Here is a 15,146-nt window from a genome sequence, read left to right as displayed (position 1 = left end):
GCTTAGCTTCCAACTTCAAAATCCTGTCGAAGTAGAAGCAATGCTTGGGTGGTATTTTGTGGAGGGTTTGGTGCTGCGGATGGGAAAGGGATTCAGTTTGGGGGACAAAGCGAAAGCTAAGGCCCAGTCACGCCACCGGCTCTCGGGGCAGAGGCAACACCTCGGGGCCATTTCCAGACCCACCAGCCCCAGGGAAAAGCAGCTTTGGCCTTTCAGGAGCGTGTCCCAGGCCCTGGTTTATGGGGGTGTCTGCAGTGAGCCCCGGCACGAGCAGAGGCAGCGGGGACCAGTCACCCCTACGCTGGGGTGGCCGGAGGGGTCCATCCTCCATCGCAGGGACGGTGCTGACTCAGTGCTGCTTTCAAGGCATTAATTTGTTTTTCCCTGCGAGTTATTTTAGGACATCTCCTTTCTCCCAGCCCAAGCAGCCATGCGCTAAGCATGCTCAATTCTCCCTCCCCCCCATAATTACTAACAAAACCTCCGGTGAGGCTTAGCTGCCGGTGTTAATTGGAGCGCAGCATGGGCGATGGCAGCCGGCGCCAGCCCCGCTAAGAGGATTATTCACTTTCTGTTTCACCAACTTCCAGTTCCAGTGGGGAAAACCGGCGGCACGAGGCCGCTGCCGAAGCCCGGGCTGCAGGACGAGCCATGGGGACGTAGACACCCGCGGCAGTGATGTGCTGCTCCGCCACCCTACGCTTTACAGAGTCTGGGTCAGTCTTGGGAGTTAACTTCAGGGTTTTTTCTTCCATATAAAGTAGGATCAGGCTTTACACTGCTGAAAGGTACTTCTGTGCCTTAGCTCTGCTACCCGGCTTCCTCGCAGAGGAATGCAAACCTTGGTCCCACGCTTTCTTGCAGCACTGTCAAAAATACCCAGCCCGCCCACTTTGCAGTTTAGGAATAGCTGGAGATGGAGTTTCTGCCTTGCAAGGGTCCTGTAAAATAAACAGATCAAAGCTCTCGAGAGCTGCTTTAAATCTACCCCTTCTTCTGAACTCCTGCGCTCGGTCTGTTGCTTATTAAGGCATTTAAATAGCTCCAGTTGGTTTATTCGAGATATTATCCTGGAATGACTGTAGGGAACTGAATCTGCCATCTGTCTGGGAGCCAGCCTCTTCGATTAGCCACAGCATAACCCCGACGCCAATTCCTGAGCCAAAATGCCAGCACCTGTATCGGTTTTCGGTCGGCACCTTGAAGTCCTGCTGGGAATAGGACTAGGGGGAAATGCCTTCAGCAATAACATCTCTCTCCATCATACTGAGAGCTTTTCTTCGCTGCATCACAGGGCTCGGGTCGGGGAATATCGAGAGCTTATGTCAGTGATGATCCACTCGATGGCTGCAGACAGGAGACCTTCTCCCGCCCCACAAACTCAGATGAAGTTAAAGGATGGTGTTGCCTGTCACCGTACCTTATGCAGCAGGCAGCGTGCTGCTGAGTGTCCATAGCACACGCTGGCCACGGCGGTGTCCCCTGCACATCTCGCAGCCCCCAGCTCCCTGTCCCCAGGACCGGAGAGGATCTGCTTTCCCGTCCCAGCGCAGCTGAGCTCAGGCTAACACCCTGCAGCCTGCCTAAAGACCTGGAAATTATCCCTGTGCACCAATAATCCGGCCTTTTACTACGTACCATGTTGTTCCTTCTGGGATACCGTAGATCAGTCTTGTTCTGTCCTGCTGCGTCGTGCCAGTGTGTCACTGGTGAACAAGCAGCCAGGAGCTGGCAATGACATTGCTTTGTGCCTGCAGCTTTGCCTAAGTGGGTTACAGCCTGAGACTAGCTAGCGATACCTCTGTTTAAATAGTGCAGGTATCAGAAATAGAGTTTTTCTCTAGAGTAATAGGTCGTGGCAATTTGCTTTCTATTTTCGCTGTCCTACGCTGGCACTCGGGTGCCGAGTTCAGCAGCATCCCTCTGACCTGCTGCTCTGCGGTGAGAGCTTTCAGAAATGGAGCTTTTCAATTTCCCATTTTTCACGGAGGGAGGGGGGAAAAAAGCACGTTTCTCTGTCCCTGCAGATGCTGGGGGCTTTCTGCCGTGGAAATGGCTTTGGCCTGATGCCACAGGCAAGGGGAGAGGTCAGCAAGATGCCCCATCCAGGCGGGGGGGGGGGGGGGCAGAGCCACGGGTGCCTGGGACCCTCCAAAACCCTCCAGCCTTCAGCCCCACCTGCAAGAGCTTACCCCTCCTTAGCCTTCTTTAAACCCACTTTGACAAGAGTTTCTGCACCCATCCTCTGCGATGGAAGATGGCTTTACAAGACCAGAGGGAGCGAGGACAGTTGGTACCCACGTCCTCTCTGCTGTCACCAGTGCTGGTGACTTCCCGTGCTCCGTAGCTGCTTGTAGGTGATGCTTTTACCCTGTAAAATGGGCAAAAGTGTGTTTCAGTTGTTAAATTCGGCCTCAAAGCTACCCCTCATTTCACCTGGCTTTTACCTGAGTGCCCACCCAGACAGCCCCGGGTGGGGATGGAGCCACCTTCCCTCCCACCAGCACCAGTAAAGATGATTATCCCTGAGCCTTCCCCAGGGGAAGGGACAGGCTCTGGGACAGCAGGAGCTGCTTAGGCTGGCAAGTACAGACGGGATCCTGGGAAGGAGCAAAACAAGCAAGGCTCTTGCCTGCAAGGGTAGGGATGCTCACTGCGGCTGCAGGACAAGGCTGCTCCTATTAACGACACACCGCAGTAATTGTTTGTTTGCTTCCTCGCTTCAATTTCCAGCGCACAGATATTAAATAAAACTCCTTAGAGGAAAGGAAAATAAATTCTCTCAGAGAATTATGTTCTGGGAGATCCTACAGAGAAAAACCATAAATTCATCAGATGCATTTCGTAAAAACAATTAAAACCAATTTGACTTGACACCAACAGCGTTAGATGAGATTAAGAAAAGCTGAAAAAATGGGCTCCCCACTTAATAAGATAATTATATTCGATACCTTTTCTTTTCACCTTCTCTGGCTGAGATTGCAGAATATTTCTCCCGCCGCCTGCACCCCATGCACGCTCCCACTTCTAGATTTCTTGAGGAAGGAGGACCCTGCGGCCAACCATCCGCGCTGGGGATTTGCTGCAGTACACCAGCAGCCATCCTCACCAGCCATCCCACCTCCAGGGAAGCCTGTCCGGTTGGCAGCACGCCATAAATTCCAGATGATAGAAATCACAAGACCCCTGGCTCTGGCAGCAGCTCCTGTCTCCAGCACCGGGTCGTGCCAGCCCAGCATCATCCATCCCGGCTTGTCCCTCCACGTTCCCTTGTGTGCCATGAGCCCTGGGGCTCTGCCCATCGCTCGGGGCTGGGGAGATGCCATCCCCACCAGCAGGAACCAACGGGAAGAAAGATCTTGAGCTCCACCGGGCACGCAGCAAAGTCACTACGTGGTCAGTATCCGCCCTCTCCCTTGTTGCATTTTTGGGGCTGGAAAAGCCATGAAACAGGGCGGTTTGCCGGAGTGAAGCTGCGCGGGGAGGCCCCACACTCGAAGGCAATCAGCAGAAAAGAGCAGCGAGTGATGGAACCGAGGCAAGACAAAGCACGTAGAGTTGCTTTCAGGCTAATATGTAGATTTATGCAGAAAACAAATATAAAAAGCTGCATCTGTTGCGAGCGAAGTATAATTCATCATCAGGGAAGAGGGTTTGTTTCCTCACAGCTACATTTGCTGTAGTTACATATTTTATTTTCCGTGGTTTTGCATGTCATGTGGGGGTTTGGGGTCGGGTTTTTTTTGAAGTTTCACTTCTTACTTTGAATACAGATGAGCACCAAAATACTTCCCAGGGGTGGGTGACCAGGTTCCTAATGTGGTACATCAGAAATCTATGGCCATCAGCTCACCGGTGTGTTTTGCAAAACCAAGCGGGTAAAAAGCCAGCAATCAGCCTTTGAACGAGTGCAGAGCTGTTAGGAGCGATAACAGATAAGGCTTGCCTGGCCTGTCTGCATTTGCAATCTGTTTAGTCTTCTGCAACCCGAGGGATGACAGAGGGAAAGCTTTCGAACCCAAATTTGCCCTCTAACAGCCGACTGTTAGGCATGCCCGTGTATTTTGGAAAGCAATTCTCCTCTGGTGCCCAAAAGGAAGCTGTGACTGCGCAGCTGCGGGTTCTGACCCCCTCCGCTGCCTCTTTGGGCTCCCGCCTTGCCCCTACTGCTATGGGGCTGCCCCCACGGGCGCAGCACCCCGAGCCAGGTTTTGGGGTGACTGCAGGGAGGTGCTCGGGGAGGCTGCTGGCTCTGCCCCAGGCCACGAGAAACGGGTCTCAGCGATACCCTTGCAAAGGCAGCAGAAAGGGAGAGCAAAGTGAGGGGGCATCCCCATGCCTCCCCGCACTGTGCTGCCTCTAGCAAAAGAAATAATGGGTAAAGCTGAGAAGGAGAAGGGAATGCAGGGAGTTGAGTCTTGTCCCTGAAATTTAGAAGGGAAAAAACCCACCAACAAACGAAGAACAGTTCATTCTTCGTCTGTTTATTGAGCTGTTACGTTAATATTGCATTGCTGCGAACGGCTGCATTAAGCATACCATAAATCATTAGAGGAAAGCAGAAGAGCAGGATGTGCTCCTGCAAACCTGAACGGCATCTAAATGTATACAGGCTCGTAAAGCTGCAGAGGCAAAGAAATAACACAAGATAATTGCCCTTGACTGGCAACTGGGAATCAGCACCAGTTGTGGACTCAAAAGGAAACGGTAATTGAGCAGATTGATGGAACCTGATCCCACCCCTTGAAGGGCACCTGCAGAAATATCTCTTTCAGCAGTAATTGCACCTTCCCCTCTCCCAGTGCCTGGGTTCCCTCTGCGTCCCAGGCTCTGGCTGCTTTAGGCTGGGCCTATTTATGTGTAACCTGAATACACCCCTGAGCTGAGCTGAGCTGAGCTGAACGAGTGGCGAAAGGATGGTAAAACTTCTTGGTGAGCATTATGCTTGGGAAGAGATTGCACGGCTGTGTAAGGAGTATCCTAACTTTATTTTTCCAAACCATTTTCTGCGACTCTCGTTCAACAGGTTTGGGCAAGAACCGATTCACTGTAAGATATTTACGGTGCATGGAAAAAAAAAAAAAAAATCTCAGCCCTAAATCAGGCAGTGGGCTGGCTTGCCTGGGGTGCAACAAAAAGCTGGGAGAGATTTCAGAATGTTGGGTTTTGCTCTAAATGTCACCAGCTCCAGCTCAGCCAGCCGGGATGAAATCTGCTGCGATCCTGATGGAGCTGAGCGCTGCCCTCCCTGCTTTTGTAACAGCTACCTTCAAACCCCAGCTGTGATAGCCAGAGGCTGCCGAGGCAGACCTTGCTCTCCTCCTTGAAGCTTGATGAAGGGGCAAAGTCGGCATCTCGGTAGGGCAGCAGGGGTTGTGCCCAAAGGATGGCGACAGGAGGGGTTTCTGGGCAGTAACCTTCTCTGCACACCCTGAAATTCGTGAGTTAGTGCGTTTAGTCTAACCAACACAAATATGAAGATGTGGCAGCCCTGTTGTGGACTCGTGCATTTGAAATATTTCAGCTATTTCCCTACTTGCATTCCTTACCCACGTGCCTATGAAACCAGTTTATAAAAGGGCATTTTCCCCCCCCCCCCCCCCTCCCCCTGCAGCCTTGATGATTACACTGAATTCCAGAGGCCTTTTGACAGATAAGGAGGATCCCTATTGACCTTGCTTTTTGTTTACCCTAAGTGTTTTACTGGCCCTCCTGTGCCTGCCAGATGGGAGCTGGCTTGGGGAAAGCAGCCCCAGCAGGCTGGGGAGCAGAAGGAAAGAGGAATCCACAGCCTCACTAGTGTCCATCAACCCCAGCAATGTGTCCTTCTTGGAAAAATATGGGATAGCAGATGTATTTCTGGCTTGGTTGAGAGGAGGAGGGATGATGATCGGGTTTCCTAAGGTACCGAGCCCATCTGCATTGACCCATCTCAGCTTCCCAGTCCCCAAAATGCCACGTGTCACCCCCGAGGACAGCGGGACAGTTGAGCGCGTTGGGTGGTGCTGTGCTGGAGGTGATGGGCATGGCCAGGGAGGGGTGGAGGAGATGGACATCGATGCCAGGAGGAGCTGAAGGAGAAGAGATAAGCAGCAATCTTCATCTGGAGACAAGCATTACCTGAGCAGTCCTTGGGGAATGCAAGCACCAGGCTGGTAATAACTTAATTGGAACCCATTTAACCCCTGAAGGGTGTTTTTTGGTAACTGCCTTTAATGCACCTTTGCTAAAGCAATAAGGCAGTATTTGCTTCCTACCGATTTCAGCATAATTTCAGCTTAAATATATTCAGGTGGTAATCCCCGCCTTGCTGAAGCCACGATAAACCCTCTGGTGTGTGTATCAGCACATTTCACAGTGTTTGGGAATAAAGTCAGTTATCCTGGCTGGCCACTTTGGTCTCCTGAACGACAGATCTCAAGAGATTTCAGTCCTTCTCTGTTCTACCCTATTAGAATGGTCAAGAACTAATTTTCATTTAAGAGGATTTATTTCCTTCCTGTTTTTCTCCTTCATGATCCACTGAGAAGCAGAAAGGCATGGTGAGTGCTTCTGAAAACAGAGGTGGGCCCTTTCCTCTTCCTTCCCCACTGTTACCTTTTTTGACTATTCCCCAGATGCCAGAATGTGGCTTTGTCATTGAGTTTGGTCAGAGATGCCTATAAAAAGAGTTAAGAGATGTCGCTTAAAAAGCTCACCCCTTCTCATCCGCTTGGTTCATTCATCCTCCATCCTGTAGGGAGTTATTTAGAGGAAAACCCGCTTGGGCAGGACCATCTTCTTTATTCTCCAGTTTGTACAAAGGATAGGAGACAGAGGGGTCTTCACAAGTGTGTTAGGACACCAGTAATGGCCATTTTTGCAGCCTTTATACTGCCACAGCGGTATTGACACAGCCAGCGGCACCAGTGTTCCCCACGCGGTGACCCCAGCGGTCTGGGGGAGACCTGCGGGAGGTCTGTGCTCCTCCGAGGGAAGCCCAGGCAGGGGATGAGCCATCCCAGCAGCTTTTCTTGCTGTAAATATCAAATCCCAGTATAGGGAACTGGGGCCTGCTGGAGCCAAAAAAAGACGAACGCGACCTTCATGAACACGGGCCCTTCCTTTCACGAGGGGATTAGTTTTGAGACGCTGCCGTTATCCCCCTCCTCCACCTCTGTTACCTCCTCTGCCAGCAGAAGAGCTTTAATGAGAGCGTAATCACTCAGCCTCTTGCTGCCTCGTGCGATTTCCCTCCCCCTTTATCCCCCCTCCTCTAAATTAAGCAAAGGATTAATTTGCTAAATTTAAGTAGTTAAACCTGCAAATCCAAACGGCAACGTACAGCGACAATTCCCACCAAGGTTTTTCTCGCAGCCACGTCAGCTGCCCCCCGTGCCGTGCTCTCCAGCAATGCCAAGGGAGGCTGCAGCTGCCCGGGGAGGGATGCAGCCGGCCAGACCCCGCATCTGCGCCCCGCCGGGCTGCAGGTGAGTGCCCCACCCTGGGAATTTCTCACTGAAACGGCCTTTTGTGCGTTTTTGTGCATTTGTGTGTCCGGTTTGTGGCTGGCGTCTCAGTTGTAGGGATGCACAGGGCTGGCTGGGAAACACAGAGCAATGCAGCATCCTCGTGCTTCTACCTCCCGAAGCCAAACCATCGGGGTTCTGGCCCGTGATAGGGATAACCTGAGTGTGCAGGAACTGCAGGGTGGTGTTAGTGATTTTTTTAGAGAGGAGATGAGCTTTTATGTACGAATAAGCAGTAGTAAAGCAGTAAAAAAATCTTGAAATACCAGATACAAAGCAAGTTTATAGCGAACGCAGCGGCACGCAAGGGCATTTGGCTGCTGGAGCTTTTAAAAGTTTGTGAAGGTGTTGAGGACCACACGGCACAGGGCTAGAGCCAGAGCTGCAGCACCGGTCCGGACGTACACCCACTCTTCCGCAATATTTATGCCTCTGAAGGGATCACAGAATTTCTGTTCTGATCTGTAGACTGTTTTCAAGTGTTTTTATCACGAGGCTCTTCCCCTGCTACCCTGAAGCCAAAGCAATCTCATTTTCTTCGTTTTCTGGTTTTATTTACTGGGTGCGGATGCACGCTGCCAGCCCCAGGGGTCACGCAGCACTTCAAAGGGGGTCGAACACCCCCTGTAACCAAAGTGCTGAGCAAAATCCCACCCCAGCGCCCCAAGGCGGGGAGAGCACTGCAGCCTCTTCTCCGTCACTTGGGACAAGACGATGCAAGAAGCGCCAGTTAGGTGTGATCACCTGGCTGCTGTTCTGCCAGAACGGCAGAAACCCCACGAGCTGGGAAAATCTTACAGGTGAGACCTTGTGGTCAGTATAAAAGTTAGGGCAGGTAAATAATAAACCCAAGCATCAGTGCCTGGCTGCATGGGCGAGCAGGAGACGTCAGCGGCACCGAGGACAGCTGATGGAGAGAACAGCACCTCTCACACGGGTGTATTTATAAGCACATTGTAGTCATCACTTCTGTATGAGTGATACATTCTTTTTCCCAGCAGCATTCGAGCTTAAATTTGACCTTTTTTTCATTCCCCTGCCTACTCTGCTGTCTGCGGAAATTATTTTAGAGGCACCAATCTGCCAGCTCGGTTGTGTCTGGGACTCTCAGCATCACTTGGGAAAACAGCTAAATAACACCAACTGCAGCTGAACACGACGAGGAGAATACTCCGACGTCCCCAAGTCGTGGCTCTGCCATCCCGCAGTTGTCCCCAGCCTCTCTGGTAGCTGGTGGTGGGACCTTGGCGGGGCTTGTCCTGCTCTGTCTCCCACGTGCTGCAAGACGCGTGTGGGAGGCTGGCACGGCTCGGCACGGCTCGGGCAGGCAGCAAGCCAGGGCTGCCTTGCACAGGAGTTTGTTAAATCTCTCCAGTAGAGCTGGAAATTGTGAGCGGTTCCTCCCAGTGCTAGCTGGAGGCCAGGCTGGCTGCGGGGGATTAATCAAGCAAGGGGTACTAATAGGAAACAGCGACAGATGTCAAGCGTGTGGTGCTCCTATATATAATTTGGCCTTAAAACACGAATTCATGAGTTCCTGTTTGCTTTCGTAATGTTGGAAGGTGTCTGTCACCATGGTATCTGCATGCTGCAGGCAGGACAGAACCAGGCTCTTCTCCACACCAAAAAAAACAGGTTTGTTTTTTTTTTTCCTTGGAAATGGTGTAGCACCCAGCCTGAGCTGTGGGGAGAAGCTGGGGGGCGTGTGTGGGACGCTGCTGCCAAGGGACACCCTGGATGGAGGCAGCTTACGGGCTCTCCTCCTCCCCTCCTTCTCCTCCCCAGCCAGTGCTGGAGCCGGGCCATGGTGTGGGACATTCGTGGTTGGGGACAGCTGCGGTTCCTGGGACGGGGAATATTTACCAGGGTGGATATTTTAAAGAGGCCTCAGAATTAAGGCAGTGAGGTGAATGAAGCCAGGGACCCTTCTGGCTCCTGCAGGCTTAGGAAGAAGGAACCACTGCTATTGCACTTGGCTTACGCTTTATGCAAAAGCTGGGCGATGCAGCTAACGAGAGATGAGAACACCTCCACAGCGAGCTCAGCAGGGACAGCCCCACGAAATGCATGGTAGAAAACTTTTATAGAAGAAAAGGAATGGGTTAAAAAAAAAAAAAAAGCTCCTGGTTTAGGGGCCAGGGAATATATATATTGGCCATCCAATTTTTGGAGGCCTACGCTCACTTGTTTGTGTGTTGGGGTCCAACGCTGACAGCCTTTCTCCTGCCCGTGGGATGACAGAAAGCAGAACTACGTACAGAGGGCTTGTACAGGGCAAAGGAAACGTGCATTGATCCCAGTGCAGTCCTTTTCCTGTTTAGGGGTGGTGGGAAGCATAAATTCTTCGTGGGAAGCATAAATTCTTCGTGTTTGGAGGAAACGGCGCATTCATGTCCTCTCTCGGGGCAGGCAGGTCAGCACCATTTCCTTGGCAAGTCCCCACCTGCGTAATGACAGTGGTCAGCTCTGCGTGGAAGTCAGTTAGAGATAAACCAGCCCAGAAACCCCCGCCAGACTTAAAGTAAACACACAGTTTCCTTGGACCAACTATGGGTCTAAACTGGGGCTCCCCGTGGGCTCCAGGTTGCACAGGCAAGAGCAGCCAAGCCATTTGCTGTGAGGAACACGATCCAGTTTCAATTGAAGGTACTTATGGGAACCAGCCTACCTGGAGATCCTCTGGTTGGGGCTCCTCTAGGAGAGAAGAGACTAAGTCAACGAGCCTGGCAGGAAAGACAGGCTTTCACAGCTGGGAAAAATCCCAACTTTTTCAAAAAAGTCACAATCCGAAAGCATTTGGTTAAAAAAGATCAGATCAAACGTCAGCGTTCGCTACTGGCTGTCCTCAAAGCCATCCCTCGCTGCTGCCCTGAGCGATCACCCGAGGACTGACTGACTGACACCAGGGACTCACCAGTTTTCTGGTGGGGCAGGTGGTCTGCGTGGTTCTCTACTCAAATCCCAACACCTGCACGGGACAGCACGTCCTGTGCGGGGCTGCTTAGGGTTTGGGGACTCCGGGGGGGGAGATGAAGGTGCTGAATGGTCGGTGGGATGAAGGCCCAGCTGGCGGAGATGTTCTCCTACTTGTGGGTTCGGATGATGTCTGTGAAGGCCAGGAGAAGCAGGCAGCTTAAGGGTGGTGGTGACTTTCCTCCTTCCCTGACCCAAGAGCTTCTGCAGTTTTGCATGAGAGAGAGAGCACACGAAATGCGTTTTAAAGCGGGGTTAGAGTAGTGCCAAAATGGTAAAGTGAAATAAATTTAATAGCTGATGATAATGGCTTTTAAAACAGCCCTGCATTCATCCAACGGAAGTAATAAGTATCTTACTTTGTATTTCTGTTTCAGAATAAACTCCCCATGCCGTGTTTGTATTAAAACCTCCTTTGCACTGAATCAAATAACTGTAAAGCACGTTCTTTCATCTACAAGGGCTTGTGTTCACACTCTTCACCCTTTAAAATTCATATGAATTTCAAGTTTTTCGTGGCGTTGGAGAAGCAACCTATTTGATGTAGGCTTGTAAAAGAGATAAATTACATATGTGTTTTGAATAACAATATCTGGTTTGTTCTTGTGGAGGAAATACGCTCGCCATTTATAATTAGAAACATAGAGGGCTTACTACAAGATTAAAAATGATTGTATCTGTCTGCAATGAAAAAAAAAAAGAGTATTAAAAAAAAAAGGGAAATTTAGAAAATCATCAAACACATGTATTCTTGTTAACCTGATGAAAGAACACCGGCGTTTGAAGGCAGGACGGCAGGCGGGCGTTTGTAAGGTCTGGCAGTATGGGAAAGCAGTGCTGGGGAGTCAACCGAGTCCACTGTGTTGGTTGAATGATGGTCACTGGGCCTGAAACAGCCTTATTCCACCCAGAACGGGCAAATTTGCAACGGGAGGTGGCTGCCACCCACATCATGCCCCTCGTGGGAAATTCAATGTGCTACGCAGGAGGGGAGCTCTCTCATCTTCCACAAGATGTTATCCATGCACCCGTCGCACTGAAGAAAGGAAATCTTCCTAATCAATCAGGGACACCGTGAGACCCTATAAATAAAGCTTTCCACAGCCTGCGACTGCCAGACTGGAACCAACGAGGCAGCTCCTCTGCTTCGCTCAGCAGATAGTCGCTTCTTAGGGTGGTGGCGATGTTCGGATAGACTCAAATAAGGAAAGACGCCCCGCAAAGTATGTCAAAGGCTGTCCCCCTCCTAACCTTACAGGTGTGCAGCTGGTAAAAACTTTTGCCAATATAATCCATTTCTAGGATCGAGGTTTAACTCTTGCCCCCTCCTGTCATTTGCTGGAATTATTTTTGAAACTGCATTTGGCACAGTTACTGATTTTATGAGTCCCAACCACAAGGGCTGGCAGCCTGGGAGGCAAGCAGGGAGGGTGCGGGGAGGAGGGAAGCAGCCTTGGCCATGGCAGCTCGTGGTTAGCGTGGCAGTAACGTGGGTTAATCTGTGCTGGTAACCCAGAGAGCACCTGGTAGAGACACTTAACTTAAGAGACACTTAACATGACACCTAAAATACTTCAGCCCAAGCCTGGTTCCTGACAGGTTACACCGTCTCTTTTCTGTCTCCCTCACGGTGCCGGTTTTTCAGTACCCGGCATGAGTTCCTGGGACTGAAATCCTGACACTCGGTGGCACTTGGTCACCGCAGCCAAAGAGATGAACATTGAATAATAAGGCTTGTAAGTCAGCAGAGTAGGCATGTCCTCCCCCCGGCTCCTCCGGCGCAGGTTCTCTAATCTCCTCGGGATGAACCGCTGCAAGGCAACGAGTTCAAAAATCCCAGGAGTTTCCCTCCTTCCCCTCTTGCCTTTGCCCCCTTTGGAAGAACCAACAAACCCAGGCTGGACTGCCTGCCAGGGCACAGGGCAAGGAACCGCGGGGGACAAATCCCCCCGGCGCTGCCGTGCCAGACCTGTACTGGTCTGTGCCACGTACGCGCTGGGCGTGCATCGGTGCTCAGCATCACCCTCACCATCCTACGCCACGGGACGGTTTTAAACCCCACGCAACCTTAGGATGTGTTTCTTACACGGCTTTCCCTATGTCTGCCAAAAAAAGGAACGCTCGATCCAATTAAATGTTTGAATTTAGTTATAATTAAGACTAGTTGCCGGCTCTCCCTCTGCCAGACCCCAGGGCTGTAAGAAGTTTACCATCCCCTATATTCTCCCCCGCTGTAGCTGCTGGGTTGGGTCTGGAGGTATCTGCTGAGGCCAGCCGGGTGCTGCCGTGTCTCCCAAATGCGGCGCTGAAGGTGCTCCTTTCTGCGGGATTAATGCTCCCCACGCCAGCCACGCAACCTTCAAAGGTCTTCTTTAAATGAATTGTGGAGCGGGAACATTTGCATGTTAAAGTTGGCTTCAGTGACCCAGAATATAAAAACTAGATTGGGTTTTTTAGCAAAAAGTTATTTATAGGCTGCTCTTAACTAGTTACTTTAAATTACTACCAAAAAAAAAAAAAAAGAAGAAGAAAAAAAAAGCCCCCAAACTGAAAGAAGTCGAGAGTGTGAGAAGCGGTGATTTGTATCGTGTCCCCGGGGGTGCGTGGCGGGGGATGCCGCTCGCAATTAACACCCAAGCCTCCCCCCCCAAACCCGATGCAAAAGCGATGGAAGGTGGCCCCCCCCCCCCCCCCTTTCCAAACCCACTCTTTTCCCCGTAAAGGCCGGACTTAACACACCAAAACACCCTTTCCCACTCCCCCCGACAGGCGGAGGCCCAGCCCTGCCGGCGGGGCGGAGGGACCGGGCGCCACCGCGGCGCTTCCCCAGCCCCGGCCCCGCTCCCGGCCCCGGCTCCCCCGGCGGCAGCACCGCCCCCTCCCTCCGCCCCGCTCCTCCCCGCTCCGCCCGCGGGGGGGCGCTGCGAGCCCGGGGCCGCCGCCGCCGCCGCCGCCGCCTCCTCCCGGGGCCGCCCCGCGGCGGCAGCGGCTCCGGTGCGCGGGGGGCGGCCCCCGGTTAAGGCGGGCGGCCCGCCCCGGGCCGGTGGTTCCCGGTGGCCGGCGGGCTTAAGGGGCCCCGGTCCCGGTTTCTCTGACTCGGCGCTTCTGGCTTCTCTCCGGCAGGACTCCCGGGAGGATGGGATGGATTTAGGGAGCGACGCCGGCAGCAGCCGCTCCAGCTCGGAGTCCAACTCCAGCAAAGCCACGCCGTGCTCGGAGGGCAAGTCCTCGCCGTCCCCCAGCAGCCTGGACCTGGCGGCGCTGGAGGACTCCGAAGAGGAGGAGGAGGAAGAGGAGGACGGGGGCTACCTGCCCTCCCCGCCGGAGCGCCGGGAGCCGCCGCGCTGCCCCGCCGGCGATGCCCGCTGCCGCGCCGCGCCCGCCCGCCGGAGCGCCTCGCCCTCCGCCGCCGCCACCGCCGCGCCCCGCCGCCCCTCCGCCGCCCGCCCGCGGCCGCACCAGCGCCCGCCGCCGCTGCCCCCGCAGGAACGGCGGCGGGGCGGTGGGGCGGCGGGACCGGGCGGGCGGCGGGCGCGGCGGAGCGGCGGAGCTCAGCCCCCGCGGGAACCGCAGCCGCCGGCCATGGACTGGGCGGCCCTGGAGAGGCACCTGGCGGGGCTGCAGTGCCGGGAGCAGGAGCGCGGCCAGCGGGGCAACCCCGCCTCGGTGAGTCCGACCGGGCGGGCGGAGGAGCGGAGGAGCGGGCGCGGTTCCCCCCCGCCCGAGGCGGTGACTCGCTGCCCGGCCGCGGCCATGGAGGGGGGGGGGGCTCCGCCGGGGGAACCGATCTCGGCCGGGGGGTGGGGGGGGGGCTGTCCTGTCCTCCCCCGGGCCCGGCAGCCGGTGGCGCTAGGGCGGTGCGGGGTCTCCCCATCCCGGTGCGGTGGTACCCCCTGGGAAGCGGGAGGCTGGAGGAGGGAACTTTGTCGGAGCATCTTCTGGGGAGCGGTTGGGGGGGGGGGGGGGGGGGGTGTGTGTGCTCCGCTGCTGGCCCCGGCGGCTCTCGGGATGGGGCAGCGGCTGGTGCCGGTGGCCGCCGGGAGCGAGGAGCCTCCGCCACTGCCGGGCCGTCTTCAGAGGTGGTTTTCCCTTGGAGAGGCTGAGGAATAGCAGCCTTTCTGCTGGCTGGGGGGGGGGGGGGGCGCAGCGGGAGGCGAGTGGTGGCTGTTCCCCGTTCGTAAGGGATGATGAGAACCTGGTGTCAGCCCAGATGAAACCCCCAAAACGTGGGTTTTTTACAGAAAACCTTGTAAATTGTTACGCGGCCGCGTTCTCTACAGAGTGTTTTAGCAATGGCACGTAACTTCTGAGGTGCGAGCTGCGGCGGTGGGTAGATGAACGGGCACCGCACACCCGCCTGTGGCACCGCGCCGGTTGAGACTCTTCCATAATGTATGAATTAAAAGGAATCTACAAAATCTCCTGAAACTGCTGCAGGAGCCCTCGGATGTGATGACACACGTGATGAGAGATGTGTGCCTCACCACCCACGCCCTGCAGCCTCGCCGCTGGCATGCTTGGGGTTTTTTTTAATGATTTTTTCCTTTTCTTTTCTTTTCTTTTTTTTTAAGACATTCCATCCCCTTGCTTCCTGTGAAGTCATCTGGCTCAGGGAGGTGGGGATTTCCCCCTAAATCCTTGAATTACAACTAATTGGTGAGAAAT

The 15,146-nt window shown here is 53.8% G+C and overlaps 1 protein-coding gene across 2 annotated transcripts in view; it reads left to right on the top strand.

Moving 5' to 3' along the window:
* SCHIP1 (schwannomin interacting protein 1) overlaps positions 1-15,146 on the top strand; it is a 128,256-nt gene that overhangs the window by 74,787 nt on the left and 38,323 nt on the right. Inside the window, exon 3 of one of the 2 annotated variants that reach the window (XM_086468737.1) lies at positions 13,605-14,147. The exons of the other annotated variant lie outside the window; for it this stretch is intronic. Coding sequence (XP_086324863.1) covers positions 13,605-14,147 — 543 coding nt within the window. The remainder of the gene's footprint in view (positions 1-13,604; positions 14,148-15,146) is intronic. 2 annotated transcript variants of the gene reach the window in all.

This window comes from Leptosomus discolor, chromosome 7 (genome assembly GCF_034619465.1).
Source record: "Leptosomus discolor isolate bLepDis1 chromosome 7, bLepDis1.hap2, whole genome shotgun sequence".
Classification (NCBI taxonomy): Eukaryota; Metazoa; Chordata; class Aves; order Leptosomiformes; family Leptosomidae; genus Leptosomus; species Leptosomus discolor.
This window is presented reverse-complemented; position numbering and strand designations above follow the sequence as displayed.